The 16603-nt window shown below is 46.8% G+C and overlaps 1 protein-coding gene across 2 annotated transcripts in view; it reads right to left on the reverse strand.

Annotated features, from left to right (window-relative positions):
- Ptp99A (Protein tyrosine phosphatase 99A) overlaps nt 1–16603 on the reverse strand; it is a 1440930-nt gene that overhangs the window by 1085853 nt on the left and 338474 nt on the right. For both annotated transcript variants that reach the window (XM_071662728.1, XM_071662717.1), the window contains exon 3: nt 12679–12802. In XM_071662728.1, coding sequence (XP_071518829.1) covers nt 12679–12802 — 124 coding nt within the window. The remainder of the gene's footprint in view (nt 1–12678; nt 12803–16603) is intronic.

The raw sequence follows: 16603 nt of genomic DNA on the forward strand, positions 1-16603 counted from the left end.
CTTTACCGCGAATCATTAACAATTAACGAAGTCATCAGCCAAGAGCCTAACGACTGATAATCACTATCTGGACAAGCTTAACGATGGAAAAAAATCTCGACAACTTAATTAGCAAAAAAGAAAAACTAATTATACACCAACTTTTGAATCAAAATAGAAAAGATTATTCATGTATTCAATTAGCCACCAATGACGTCACAATTCATCAAGTCAACCAGTCGACCAACTCACCACATAACTAGTCGGCCAACTCACCACACAACCAGTCGACTAACTCACCACACAACCAGTCGACTAACTCACCACACAACCAGTCGACGAACTCATCACACAACCAGTCGACCAACTCACCACACAACCAGTCGACCCACTCACCACACAACCAATCGACCAACTCACCACACAACCAGTCGACCAACTCACCACACAACCAATCGACCAACTCACCACACAACCAGTCGACCAACTCACCACACAACCAGTCGACCCACTCACCACACAACCAGTCGACCAACTCACCACAAAACACAATGACCCACCAACTTCGCCAGCCACCAACATCATCAACGCCCGAACTTCGACCACCAATATGACCCCAACTTCGGATACAATCCTAGTGACGTCCTGAGGCCTCGACTCCAGGTGGGCCAGTTCGACCCTAAGGTCAGACCGACCCTCAGGTCCTTAGGGGAAAGATCCGGGACACTGTAATGAAATAAGGTCACACACAGCCGGCCCAGCTGGTCTGGGGGTGGTGGTGGACGTTAGGTACTGAGCAGCGCCCTCTGGAGTGGCAGAGTCAGTGGGGGATGTGTGTGGGGGGAGGCTCTCAACCACTGTCCCAGAAATGATGGAAACGTGTACGGACACCTGACCTTGCACCCACACACACACACACACACACACACACACACACACACACACACACACATACACACACACACACACACACTTACACACACACACACACACCACTATTCACTACACAATCACCAACTGTGGGGCTTAAACCTAATGGGTTTCTAGTCATCAGAAGAGAGGATATTGTAGGGTTTCTGGGGTGGGGGTGCTTGAGAAGGGAGGAAACCTGTCATATGGCCGGGAGATGTGATCAGTAACGTCCATAATGATAAACAGAAGGGAAGTAATGATGCAATGTTTGCCATGGGAAAATATGAAAATCAAGGAGCAGTGAACAGAATCAGGATCAAAGTGGTGTGTGATAAAAGACTGAACTCCTCCGTGTGACATGACTGAACACCAATTAGAACTACACTGATGTGTGACATGACTGGACTGTCCTCTGATAAGTACAATGATGTCATCTGCTATATCTCCAATGATCTCCACGATCAGAACTACACGTGTGTGTGTGTGTGTGTGTGTGTGTGTGTGTGTGTGTGTGTGTGTGTGTGTGTGTGTGTGTGTGACAAGCTTGAACACCTGTGATAGAACCACCAAGACCTAACATCTGCTAAAATCACATTGATGTGTGACAAGAGTGAACATCTGTTGCAGCTACAATGATGTGTACCGAGACAGGAAAGTACTACTTTTCGAACCGCACTGGGAATAACAACATACAATCATCGCAAAATACAGCATCTCAATAAACACATCTGATTCGCTTCAAAATCATTATGTCTGCAGATCTAACACACTCCTACAGAGGATCCACATGCAGACATACAGGAAAAAAGTCGTCTGTGCATGTCGGTGTAGTCTGGGTAGAAATTCCACAACATGGACAGTGGTAGGATATCGTTGTGTATGTGGCCATTACGAGGAAGTGTATAACAAAGACCATTAACTCTATACATACGTCTATCTCTCTGTGGCTGTTTCTTTTGTCATTCTACCTCCATCTTCCTTCTTTTATTCCTTATGTTTTCCCTCTCTAACACCCTCCCCCTCCTTTTCTCCTCTCTCACTTCCTCTGAAACAATCTAGTACCATAATGAACGCACAGTTGTACATCTACAAGGAGCGCTTACGATGGGACAGTATCTAGTATTTGCGACGCGGTTTTTGTCAAGAGGCATGTGCAAGCACGTAGCACGCACGGCAGGAAAAATCTTTCGAGTTACGACGACCGAGTCGTGTGTGTTACCTGTAGTCTCGAGTTGTGAGTGATTACGGAATGAATGCCTGGAGTCCAAGTGTGAGGGAGGGATAAAGAAATGACGACTCCTTGGGCTAACGGAGCGAAACTTGACAGCCACTTACATGGTAGCTCACTGCGCAGCCGACACCAACTCTCCCGATACCGAGTCGGGCGGTATCGGTAATATACCTCCCCTGGTCGGCGGCTGCCCACCACCTAGTACACGGAGACGGGCTGATGTAACTCACCTGCGCTGCAATCAGCTGCTCTCGTCTCTCACTAACAACAACCCTAGTTCGAACCCCTCCTACAGTAGCTAAAGCCTAGCGTTCCACCTTTTAAGGTTCGCCAACTTCTGATCGTGGATAACAGACACACTTGTCACTCCAAACTCCGATTATACTAAGAGTCTACAACACCGTGCTTCCATTTGCATCAGCGCGAACGGACGAATTTAGGATATCCACAGGCACAGCGAACACAAAGAAGCTGAGGTACATCCAAGCATTAGCCATAACCTGAAGATCACAGGCGGGAAAAAGCGAGGCATTCCGTCTTGACATACTTTTCCTAGAAAGTAAAATCCAATTGGATTCCAATATGAATATCGCCCGCTTTGATCTTCAAGCAGAACAAGTGAACTGAAAATTGGACGCCCCGATCAGGGAGCAACTTGTGTGACGATTTTTACGGAACTCTCGTTTTCTTTACGTAAAAGAGGGACCAAAACATTGTTGTCTGTAACCTTTGAAGAAAAAAATACAAGTATGTCTCCACAGAGAGGGCAATTACTGGCGGCACTACAGAGGGGAAATTTCTCTCGAATTGTCTTTGTACTCAAGAAAAAAAAAATTCAAAAATTCGTTCACTATACCGCAGAAGTGCGTTAATATGTAACGAAAGCCACACATAATATGGAAACAAGCATTATACATACACTTGAAAATTGAACACACACACACACGTATGAGATTAGTCGGCCCACAGCCAAACCAGGCGTTCATCCTCTCCTTTAAGGTTGGTTGATGAATGGGTTCCCAGCGTAAGCTGGGGATAAAGTTATGACCCGGTATATATACAGTGTTAAAAAGCTGAGCAACACGAGTGTGGAACTCTCATGAGTTTATACGGGCCAGACGGAGTCGGACCCGCTTGGGTTCGAATTCTTGGCGTGGCAGTCGGCCTACAGCTAACCTAGGTGTTTATCCATCCCTCGGGGCAGGTCAATGTATGGTATCTGGCTTAGGCTGTTTGTGTGTGTGTGTGTGTGTGTGTGTGTGTACACACGGGGCAACACGAGTGTAAAACTCTCTCCCTGCAACACGCAAACAGGAATCACACAGACATTGGTAGCTCTATATAGGAGGGAGGGTCTGGAAAAAACATCGGAAAATATGATGAATAAAAGAAAAAATAAACTGGTACAGGAGACACGACTCTGTTGGTGATGGACAGAGAACATGTCTCAATAGTCTTTTAGCCTTATATACGAACGTGATTAGTAGCGAAAAACGAGAAATAAAACATGCGAGTATTGTCTGCATTTGACAATCTCTTACAGAGATCGGGTCCTAAAGGAAGATCATTTCTCAGTAAGGCATAAAAGAACCCCAAGACTAAGGTCGATAAACTGACATTTGGTGTTCCTCAGGACTCACTCCTGAAGCCTCTGCTGTTCATAATTACGTAAATGACCTGTGTGAGGGATACGCGCCACACCATACTTAAATATGTATATACTGATGTTGAAGTATTAAGGATTGCAACAATCTACATGCTGACCTCTAAAGAGGCTCCAAATGAGAACAGAGTATGACTTTATCTCGCAAGGAACAAATCATAAGAACACACGAGCGACAGGGACGTGAGGCGGGTCGACAGAACAGCCAACTTAACACAAGAACATCATATACGAAGAGCCATAAACGAGGTAAATTATAGGTTCTAGTAACGAGTCGACGTTGCCTTCCAATACAAAGAGAAGGGCACGTTCCGATAGTCGGATATCTAAAATATACACCACCAGGCCTTGATCAGTGTATGTATCACAAGCACGGTGAACCAAGCACTTGAGGGCGAGATATCTGTTAAAGAAAGGTCGAACACCAGGCAACACTCACTCTCCCAGAAGAGAGCGAGCTGAGCCACGGGAGAGAGAGAGAGAGAGAGAGAGAGAGAGAGAGAGAGAGAGAGAGAGAGAGAGAGAGAGAGAGAGAGAGAGAGAGGTTAAGAAGTCAAATTCCTATTCATACAGACGTTAAAGAGATTCATCAGGTTCTTCATGTTCCACAATGTTGTAATTCACATATATTCAGACGTCTATTCTCGCTCACCACTTGTTGTTATACATCTGGCAAGGTAAAGAATATCAGAAAAAATCTATATCCTAAACCCTGTAAACATCGCCCACCCAGTTGTTGCATTGGGCCCTGCCTCTTGCAACACCAATACAAAAAAAAAAAAAAAAAAAAAAAACCGGGCGTGGATAACCTAACACAACACCAAACGAACATTTTGTTTTCCTGCACGTAATCTTACTTAACTTTCTTCTTTTCTTTTCGTTTCTTCTAGATTTTCCTTCGCCCGCGACCTGATACTCAGCCAAGCAAGGCCATCAGTGTGTCGTCGTCCTACGACCACAAGAGCCACAATACAGTCCCGCGAGGGCATCAACATGGCCTCTGAAATTCTTCCCTTACCAACTCATCTGCCCTGCGACTTGCACAGCATTAAATCTTGCATGAGGGACTGGCCGCCTAGTCGCTATTTACAGAGCCATGAATTGTTTGACTGCAGTAACCAGCCATCGTAAATTGCCAACCAGTCCCTCCTATTTTACGGTCAAACGCTCCCTTTCTCTACAGCAAATGTTTCCATTACCCAGCAAATAATATCTTGCTGGTTCACGACTCGGTTACTGGCGAATTGGCACGATCCATCGTTGGTACAAGTAGGATTACTGGAATTCATAGTCACGTCACCTCTCGATGTGTATACCGTGTGTCCTCCTCGATCTGCACCGTGTTAATCACGCGAGGTTTTTGGCTGATGGGGAATCCGAATCCATCGAGAGAGATTCTGATAGTATAGAGGCTAATTGTGCTGAATCAACACTACTGTGCTCCAGTTACACTGTCCACCTTAGTACATGAGTAACACAGTTTTTATAGTAATTACTGAATCTATATCAAGTGAAATGACGAGTCATTATGACAAAGTAATCAAATCGACAAAGTAATTAAATCATTGGATTCCCTGAAGGACGTCGAGCATTTCCAAGAACCATTGATCTTCTGTCACCTGTAAGTGGTGGAGGAGCCGCTGGATCCTTGACCCCCTCCTGACATACCTCCCCCTGGTAGTGGAGGGTCGTCCCGCTCCACAGATCAACGTGGCCACGACCAGGCTTCACCGCTGCTATTTTGATCACAAGTGCTGTTTGGTGCCGTGACCAGCAAGGCCACGTAAGCTCCAGGGACTGGTAAGGTGTACGTTACATATAACTACACAAACGAGTTTTCGAGTTTCTTAAGTTATTCACCAGGTGCTCATTACAGATTCTAATACCCACAAGTTGTGAGTTATGAGGTCCACTTGTTCACACTACTCTCACAACACCTCTGCTTGTAGTGGTGTCATTTCTCACATCCATGTCTGCCATGTCAAAAGGTGATGAGTTTTGGGTGCTGATTAGACACCGGGTTCTCCAGGAATTTCCATCTGTGAATTGGGTTACATTTCTTACGCCTTCGCTCCAGAGAAATGGAGTTTAGAGATTTCAGTCGTTCCTAAATGGTTTTCATATTCAACAGGATTAATACAGGCCGCGAATAATCGTTGCGTATTTTCTAAATCGACAAATTCGCCCGTCTCGTAAGCTACGGATAGCATACAATGGTATTCTTTAGTCTTGAGAATATAAGTGCTTTGAAAATCACTACTAGGTACATACGCCTCTCTCGTGTTGAAGGTTCGCAAAATCCAGCCTATAAGCAGCTTTAAAAAAGCAATTGTTCCTCTGAGACATCTTCCAGTCATCCTCCGGTATATGGTAATGACTGTGTGACGTATTGCGTGCTCTCACTAGCTGTGTTGGGACAACACTTGAACAGCTAAACCAGCCGTGTTAAGAGGCCTCAGCGCAGCCCTAGCTTATCAATACAGTGAAGGCAGCACAGAAGCATTAACATTAGTTAACTTTGTAGTGTGTGTATTACTAGTTAACTAAAGTGTAGTGTATGTATTACTAGGTGAATAAAGTGTAGTGTATGTAATACTAGTTAACTAAAGTGTAGTGTGTGTGTGTGTGTGTGTGTGTGTGTGTGTGTGTGTGTGTGTTGTGTGTGTGTGTGTGTGTGTGTGTGTGTGTGTGTGTTACTGGATTCCTAAAAACAGTGACAAGTCCTGACTCCATCTTACAAGTCGGGTGGTGCCAGTGGATACCTCATACCAAGTACCAGGTTACGGTACTGTAAGGGGATCTGGTACCAGCTGAGGTATGGAGCACACAGGAGAGACCAACAACAGGAGACCTGGAGGTCCCACGTCCGCGGTACCTGTGTCTACCTTATGCCAAGTGATTTAGGAAAGTGAGTTTGGGGGTCGAAACACCATCCAACTTGTCGAAGGCAACAGCGTGTGCCTAACTGTACTATTTCTTTCCAATAAGACGTAGAAGAAAAGATGTCGCATTTGTCCAGAACGTATGAATTCTGGAGCCGGAAACCAGTGATCAGATATTCTACTTTGCTCGTAGAGATCAAACAGGCGCGGTGTCATCTGCGGAAAGATTTCAAGCAATTCATATCTTGGTTCCGGTTATGCCGTTTCGCGAGAAGAGATCTGCAAGAACCTCAGCGGAACTGACCTTACACACACTGCCATCAGAGACAAGCGTCAGGCACTGTGAATATTACGGACATTAAGGTCGAGGAGACGGAGCCTTGATATCAGGTAAGCGTCCTTAAGAGTTTGGGAAGGAAGATAGGCTCGACATTATACTTTCTTGACTACAACTTTCCTCTTGCCATATATGGATCAAGCTTTACGACTTATGAAGTTCTTTAATAAACTGAAAATAAAATTACTTGAATTTGGTCTATGACTTCAAAATCCTCCCCATTTTTGTCGGGTTGTTTAGATGAAGTGTATAAACGGGAGGTTAAAACAAGTCTCACATATGAGTCATTATTACTTGCATAAAACGCGTTGAATTCAGCGATTTCTTTTCCCGATGAAGCTCGTGAAATTTTATATAGGTAAAAATCGTACCCTCAGGAGTTCTTAAGTCAATTAAATGAGAGCGATCGTCGGTGTGAACTGGGATCATGTCCGGCAGACGAGGTGAACTTTGAAAAAGAAAAAAAATAGTGATATAATAGGCGGGGGAATGCGTTTCGGTACCAGTGGAGTTCTGACACTAAATGATATGCCTTGATTTCCAGTAATGTAGATGGAAGGATGGGGTGAAAAAGACTTAGAGCGATCGGGGCCTGAACATGCAGGTGGGTGAAAGGCGTGCACGGAACAGAGTGAACTTGAACGATGTGGTGTACAGGGGCCGACGTGTTGTCAGTGGACTGAACCAGGGCATATGAATCAGCCCTGGGTAAACCATGGAAAGGTCTGTGGGGTCTGGATGTGGATAGGATGCTGTGGTTTCATTGCATTACACATGACAGTCAGGGAACGGATATGAGCGAATGCGGCCTTTCTTCGTCTCTTCCTAGCGCTACCTCGTTAACATGAGAAACAGAGATCAAATATGAAAAAAAGGCAGACATTAGCAGTCTTTTCAAACACCATATATTGTGATGATCCTCTGGCAAAACACGAGTAATATCTAACACCATCCGAAACACTTGAACGACAAACCATCACAGACACACAACTGACCCAAGGATGTTAAACTCAGTGGTATAAGTTCCCTTCCCAAGTGACCAGAACCAATTCAGATATACAGAGGAACTTCTGAGCAATAGATACAGATAGATGCTGGAAGACGGACACAGCGTGAGGCTGCATGACGGCTGTTCGTCTGATAAAAGTCGAGAATACGAGGGGGACAAAAGTTAACTTTTGTTTCCTGCGGGAGCGTAAGAGTTCCAGAGAAAATGAGGGGGCAGTTTGACCCTAATTCAAACTTACGGGTGTTTCCGCTTAAGCTTAATTTATGCGGCCGACTATATCTCGCGGCGACTCTGTTCCTCCCGGCAATTTGTGTTGGTTACGGAAAATGCTCCTAAATTTACTCGCTCCCCTCCCCCAACCTCCCCATCCTTCCTCTCCCATTTCCCTCTCACGTCCGTCCCCCCCCCCCCCCCCCTCTCTCCTCCTCCTGCCTGCCTCCCTCCTCCCACCTGCCCGTCTCCCCCCCCCCCCCCCCCTCCCCTGGACGTTGCACTTCTCCAATTCATTTTCAAAGTTAATGGCTGCAGGTGTCCGATACATACGGAGGCGGTCTACAAGACGGATGGTGGGCGTAAAAGGAAAAGTCAGCTCGCGAGTTCGGTCGGTCCTCCAGCAGGAGACGCGGTCACTTAATACGCTCTGTTTAGTTAGCCGCCACAACGGGTAAATCGTACCTTGAATTCGTAATGGCGATGTCTAAGAGAATTCGGTCTCGAGGCGTCACCCAGTTTGGGGAATTTCCAGGGTGAAAAATCGCCTCAGTCCCGGTGCCTCGGAAAAATTCATTTTTCTGGCCAGGATGACAAATTCATATACCATTATCATGGCGTCTGGAGATGATGATGATAAAGATGATGATGATGAAATTCGCACACACATTTCTATATTTGTGTGTCTACGTGTGTTATTACCTAAATGATATGACCTATCTATACCTATGGGAAAAGGAGGTTTACAATCGTGCGACTTGACCTCTTATATTTTCATCATTATCATTCTGTGAATTTTCCAAAGCTACTTGTAATTTCCTCCTCATCCTTTACCTCGCTCCACAACTCAGCTGTTCAGGACATTCCTCCTTACCTCCCTCACGACACATTTTACGTCCAAAATCCAACTGTGTTCTCATGTTCAGGATTCTAAACTTCAGAGAACGGTTGTATCCACTTCGTTATGTCCTCCTGTCTTTGGTTATAACGAGGAATACAAAGGAATTCAAACAGCAACAGATCACCGAGTCCCCTCCAGGGCGCTTGTGATAGTGGAAGGCATAGGACACTCCTCTCTCTCTCTCTCTGCTGGGCTCATACCACTCGACTGGCTTACTGTATTTACCGGACGTCAAGCTTAGCTGGAATGTACCGCAACATTCTGATCTTCTCACGTGAGGAATGATATAGAAACGCGCAAGAAGAATGGTAAGACAGTGTTCTTTCCTTGAGATCATTTCAGGCGATGCTCTAGTGACGCGTTCGACGTGAGGTCAGCTCTTATGTCCCATTCACAGAGCTGCTCTTGCAGTTTGTCTACCTCATATGCCACTCAGGGCCTAGTCCACTAATTCCCCTCTCCCCCTTCATGATTTTCATTTTCCAGGACTAAATATTCATTAACCACTTGTCTAACCCCAGCTGCATTACGCCAAGGCCTCTGCAGCAGCCTGCAGTCCCTCTTCCTTCGCCATTCTTCCATAATTCTAGCATCATCAGCAAATAAAATCAGGTTCATTCTTCCTATTCTGGCGGTATATTTACAGGGACGGGATATAGGGCTGGCACCTGGCATCGAACTCCGGGCAACCCCACACGTCTCTCTCGCCAAGCCTGACACATACCCTTGATTCCTTTCAGCTGTATAACCACCTGTCTCTTCATATAGCCCTCCTGAAGCCCCAGTCTGGCTTGGCTACCTCGCTTTTTCACCAGTCTTCTTGAGTCTGAGGTTGGTTATCTCCAAATGTCTTCTGGTTGTCCAAAGAATGACAGTCCACTCCACGCAACCTTCATTCTTTATATCGCTGCATACTCTTCCTCATAGAGGCAAGTCACTCATCAAGCATGACCAGTTCCCTTCTGACTCCGTGCTGTTATCCACGTACGGAGCTTCTGCCTGCTGTGAAGGATTTCTGTCTGCTTCCTCATTATTTTCTCTAGTGTCTTGCAGGTTGTACTCATTAGCGATACTGGTCTCTTGTTCAGAGGAGTACGTATGAGTGAACTGGAGAGGGTGTGCTGAAATGGCACGGGCACATGGAGAGCATAAAGTGAGGAGAGGATGACTAAAGGTAGAAACACACGCTCAGGTTCTCTCTTAGTTTTAACTGTACAGTTAATTTTCCACCTACACGTTCAGGCTTTAACTGTACAGTTTTGTCCTCCATAATTAAAAATGAGTGGAAAAAGAACTGAGCGTGTGTAGCAGCCCTAAGAGGGTATACAGGTCAGAGCTGGAGGGAAAATAGAGGAAACTTAGGAGGAGGTGGAAGGATGAGTGAAGAATGTTTTGAAGGTTCGGGGTCCAACCATGCAGGCGGGTGAGAGGCGTGCAAAAGGTTGGTCGTCACCAACGGCCGTAGAAGATGGATTCCTCCACCCACGTCAGTGTTGGGAGGTTCAACGCCAGCAGAAAGGGCAGAACCAACAACTTCGAAGACGAACATTCCTCCTTGAAACCCCGTGTAAAGTATGGAAGATTTTCTTTCTCACCCAACACCAACAGTGCCATAAAAAACGCTAGTGCCAAGCCATGCTAGGCAAATTTCGTCATACAACCCTACGTGTACATACGTACAGCATCCACTGGAGCAGGGTGTGCCTGCGTCGCTCGTTCCATGCAAACGCTGCTAGACACAGCAGTCAGTGAAGCCACAGCAGGTATTCGCCTCACCAAACAAGTCGTTCCAGCACAGCCAAGGAAATATCCAGAATACTTCCTAACACGTTACCCACATTACCTATCCCCTGACCACGTCAGGAACATGGAAGGGGTACATTCCGCCAGGAGGTTCATGCAGCACGGCAAGACCCTTAACAGTGTTGTGGTAGTGTGGAGAGGAACCACCTCCTACAGAACACAAGTTACCAGGGAGGGACTGCTTCCCGCCCTCCATTATCCGACCCTGGACACCGAGTCCTCCACTCTGCTCCCACTGCTGGGACACTGGACATATACCCTAAAACTGTTCTCAAGTCGTAAAACGTTTTTGCAGTGGGAAGCATGAGACCAGATCATGCTCTCATCGACCTCCTACCACTGCTGAACATGAGTCTTCAGACACTCCCCTTCCCCCTCCTATACCTACGTCGTCCAGCCACGTCAAATGTCCCACATGTATACAGGAAGGGGTTTCCATGTAACACCCTGACTGTCCTGCCGGACATATGGCTCCCCTCATCAGAAGACCTCCAACCAGGAAGAAGAGGACCTTGGCTCTGTCCTCGCCTCTCCATCAAGACAGAGGGCGGAAGACGAGGACCACGACCCGGAGCCTAGTCCCTCTTAAGTCCCCTTCCCTAGCCTCCCGTGAGAGGGTGAGGGCGGGGGGAACTGCCGTTCGAATGGGAGACACACGATGCATCGACAAGAGCAAGCTGGACAATCCTGAACGACGGATGGTAAGGATGGAGTGTCAGGTAGGAGATACGGCTACCATCATCTACATCCAGCGACGACCTGTCACCCTCCTACGTCGATGTACTGTACCCACTGTACACTCTGGCCTCCACCTACCCCTTGAGATGCGCCCTCCACCCATACTACCACTCAAATGCTTTGTCGATGTGTATGTCTAGATAATGAATATCTCTAAAACTCAAAACCTACGGAGGACTCCGTAAAAACGGAACACATATACACTCAACGAATCAAATCTTCCACATTCCCAAGTCTCTCCCACAATATAAACTAATTTATTCTCTTGAGGACAAGAGAACGACCTTATGAAACGATAGTACGACCCCTCCAGAGCAGGATCGCACGAACCTTGGAGGGGCTATGATGGCGTGACCTTTGACCTGATCCTTGAGGGTCAGGTTGAAGGCCAGGTCCATCATACCCAAAGGTCGTACTGCTATGTCCATGGTGTCACACACACCATCGTGCTCAAGGGTCGTACCGTCTCGCTAAAGGAGTTAACGATACCAGCGCCAATGAAAACTCGCTGAACTTTGCTGAAGATTCGAACTGATCGAACTTACAGTGACCCCTCGAGAGCATCACACGAAGCTGCATCGACACCACACTCACACACAGAAACTTACAAAGCACTTTTAAAGTGATGAAAAATACCATTACGTGTGGACACTTACCTGCCAGCCAAGACATACGATGAAGAATCAATTAAGAAATTTATAAATCTAGAATGAAATCAATAAATGGGAGGAAGGGAAGAGGGGAAGTGGGGTTGTAAATGAATGATGAACAAGAACGTCACTGCTGCTTAATACTTCTCTATCCCCTCCATTACTAGGAGGCATTTGGATGACATAATGGGCGACGAATGGGGGTGGGGGGTGTAACTTGAAGACACACCTAATGTGGATAATGGGAGAGCGTAACCTGAACACCTCATACGAAGTGGACGATGCAATGGGTGGCGAACGAGGTTGGACAAAACGAAAACTTAAGTGGATCATGGAATGGGATAGCGCGAACTGAGGACTTACCTGATGTGGATGATGTAATGGGTAATGGGTGAATTGTGCGTGTCCTGGGAGGGCGTCCAGGACAGGTTGACGGAGCGAGAGCTGAAACCCATGATCAGAGGTCGACCAGGGGAGTCTGGAGTATCTGTGGACGAACAAGAGACAAAAGGTTAACAAGGGTCAGGTGGAATGGTGGCCAAGACATCACACTCCCGTGACTCATGCTTTCTTTCAAGGAAGGTGAGGAGGAGGAAGGGGAGCTGAGAGATGGAATGGGTGAAGGGTGGGAAAGTAATTAACACTAATGAACTGTACCACATATGGCAACAGCATCTGATGCTCTAAGGCGTGAATGGTCACCACATCCAGGTACTGACCAGACCCAACGTTGCTTAACTTCTCCGATCGCGTGAAAAGTCCTGTTTTCCAACGTGGTGGTGGCATGAGAGAGAGAGAGAGAGAGAGAGAGAGAGAGAGAGAGAGAGAGAGAGAGAGAGAGAGAGAGAGAGAGAGAAAAAAAATTTCTTTGATTACTACTTTTGTGCTACGGGAGATTTCTCTTACATTTGTGTTGCCCAGTCTCTTGACCTCGTGTTTATGTATCAATGTCTCTACTTCAACGTATGCATGTATGCACACCCCTTCCCTCTCCCAGACAGCGTTAAGTACCCACTTACCAAACGGGAGGATCAACAGTTGGGATACGCTCAGGATTCGAACCCACGCGAGTCCGAATTCGACTGGCCCAGGATGACTTCTGGTAATTACCCATTTTGTAGCGTACGGGGAGGGAGTTCCACACTCGTGGAGTCCTATATCATGAGCACTCTCTATTATCATACAACCTCTTGAATCTATGCATGCTGTCTGTATTTACCACGTCCTCAGCCACAATGTTCCAATCATCCACAAGTCACACTATAACCGTACTTCTATTCATCCTTATTTACAGGTTTCTTAATTTCAAGTTATGTCCTGTGGCTGCTCTTTAAGTGTCCAATGTCTACTTCGTCGACCTTTTTCAAAAACATAAAAGGTTGTGATCAGGTCGCCCCCTCACCCTTCTCTCTTCCAAGGTGGGTAAATACAAAGCCTCCGGGTCTTTCAATGTCACTTATCTCTCTTAATTCTGGCAACCTCTTTGTCGTCCTCCTCTGGAGCTTCTCTACGAGTTCCTTGTGCCTCTTTATGTGCTATGACCAAACATGAGAAGCATGTTCTAGTCTTGGCCTTTGTAGGATACGATTAGCTTGCTAAACATTTCCTCATCCTCCTACTTGAAAGTTATTCTGCTATTTGCCAGCAGACAGTTTGTCTCCCCAACTATTCAAATGTACGACTCTGGCCACAGGTTCGGGGCGATGTCGACTCCCAAGTTCCTCTCTCTGACACCCAGAATCCTGAAGCTTATTTCCTGCTCGATAATAAATCACACCGAGGCCGTCTTTCAGCGAGTCCCATTCTCATTACCGTACCTGTGTGTGTGTGTGTGTGTGTGTGTGTGTGTGTGTGCAGGAAATGAATGTATTTCACATACAGAGAACAACTCAGGGTTAGGACCCAGCCAAGGTCAGGCAGGACCTTGCCACACCACAGCCAACTGTTGGGGGAGGCCCAGCACCTACAGAGGCCCCCTTCCCCCTCCTCCTAGTTCGCCACGGTTATTAATTACAATCGCCCCGTCTGGTGGGGTCCTCTCTCTCTCTCTCTCTCCCTCCCCCCCAGCTGTAATCCCTCCCCATAACCCCCAACTGGGAGGATTTTTGGCGAGTAATATGCTGTAATCCCTCACCATAATCTCAGCAAAATGGGGGAGAGAAGGGAGGGATTTTTGGCCAGTAATATATGTCCTCTGATAACTCACACATCAAAGGACAGACGTTGGCTCAACAATATGGTCGCCGCCAACATGAACCTTGTATTTCACAGTAAGGCTCCGAAATAATTCACTAAACACGTCGATGTAGAGAGAGTTGATGTGACGGTTTCGCTATACGACATGCCAGTGTAATTTTAAGCAAACGTTTCGCTATACGACACAGCAACGTTAACAACAGTTTTGTTGTACAAAATACTAAAGAGATTTTTTTAAGGCTACCATTTCTTGTATGCTCGAGAAAAAATCTACGCCTCTCTGATGGTCGATGTTAAGCGAAGTATCGCCAAGGTGAGGGGAATGCGTGGCGACACCTAGTGTTTAACGATAGCTTCGTTCACCCGAGGCAGCACGGCAGACATGGGTATGGAATATCCCAGTGACAAGTCGAGACGTCCCTCGCTCGGGTTCTCGTCTTCAGTAGGCTCTTGAAGGTCCAGGTGTCAGGTGGAGGCATCGCTCACTCCGTCAGCGACGGCGGGTGACTTGGACTGGGAGGAGGGGTAGGACAGGAAGGATCTTGTCCTTCAGGGGTGTAAGCCTCGGCTGGGGACTTGCCATGTAAGGGCGTGAGGCTGGAGACCCTTGTGCTGGGGTACGACGAGTCCTGGGGTCCTTTGTCGTGCTGGGGTGTGAACTGGGGAGAGGGGGGGGGCGGGGGGCTTGTCGTGCTGGGGTGCCAGTCAGGGCTGGGGCCTTGACGCGTGTGGGGTTCACGTGACCCTGGCACCTGAAGCTATGCAAGGGATCGTCTTCTGAGCCTCCATTGCCCTGAATTCAGGCACTCTTCCCTCATCCCTAACTCTATAATCCTTAAGCTACAATTCGCAACCCATTTATTTTTCCTCTCACTGAGCTACTGACGGATGTACACGACTCCCTCACCTACTTACCTCCGTCAGGTGAGCATCTACATGGGCTTCCTACGTGTAAAGGTGACAACCTTCCTAGGAACCCGAACCCACTAACAGACGACACAAACCTTACGAAAGGCCAAAAGCCGGAAAGCCTATAACCCGTATCATCATTACTAAACTGATGTGTGTGTGTGTGTGTGTGTGTGTGTGTGTGTGTAATGCATCTCCATTTCCCACCAGTATCGATTAGCGGTCCGGCTGGTGTTAAGTGTCCTTCTTCTCTCCCCTCCTCATCCTCCGCGCAGCGCAAAACTATTGGCACATGGCTCGGCGTGTGAAACCCGCGGGACGACCGTTTTTAACAGTTTTGGATGGAACGAGGATAAACACACAGATACGCAACTAAGTCGTGCATCTCTGAATTATCGAGGGTTTGTGAAGCGTCATTTCGAAGACGTACATTCCCGTACGCTTATCAAAATTTATGTTTGTTTATATTAGAATGGCCGCCAAAGTTGAGAACTTCTTCCACGCTGACGTTCGCCTGTATCATGATATCTTAAATTTACAATCGTAGCTGTTCATTTTGCCACCGAGGTTGTTCAATAAATGGGTACCCGGTTTGGACTTGTGTGTGTGTGTGTGTGTGTGTGTGTGTGTGTGTGTGTGTGTGTGTGTGTGTGTGTGTGCACATATAGAGGTGAAGAGAGGGTACATGTATAAAAAAAAATATATAAGGCTGCGTCAACACGAATATAAAACTCTTTTCCCCGTAACACGCAATTGGCAACCCCCCCCCCCCCCCCCCACACACGCACACATACAGACACACACATGGTCCTGTAAATGCAGAAAGTATCCGCAAGTTTAAAACGTTGTATAACAACAGATAAAACTCACGAGATGGTGGCCACACGGGTGTAGAACTCCCTCCCACTCATGTACCAACACAGGTAATTACCACACTTCACCACCACTGTATCCCAACTTCACGGCTGACCTATAAAACGCTAAAATGCCTCACACCTCACGCAACACTTCATTTCAGCATCTTAATTACCCACCAATATCTCACGCTCCTGAAGGGAACTACAACAGCAAAGACAGTGGATCCATAACAGAGGTATACACCAGGAGAGTATTGGAACGTTCCGTGTCTTGAGTTCAAATGTAATCACGTAATGTACTAATGACTTAGGCAGACTTATAAAGT

The sequence above is a fragment of the Panulirus ornatus genome, chromosome 1, assembly GCF_036320965.1.
Source record: "Panulirus ornatus isolate Po-2019 chromosome 1, ASM3632096v1, whole genome shotgun sequence".
NCBI lineage: Eukaryota > Metazoa > Arthropoda > Malacostraca > Decapoda > Palinuridae > Panulirus > Panulirus ornatus.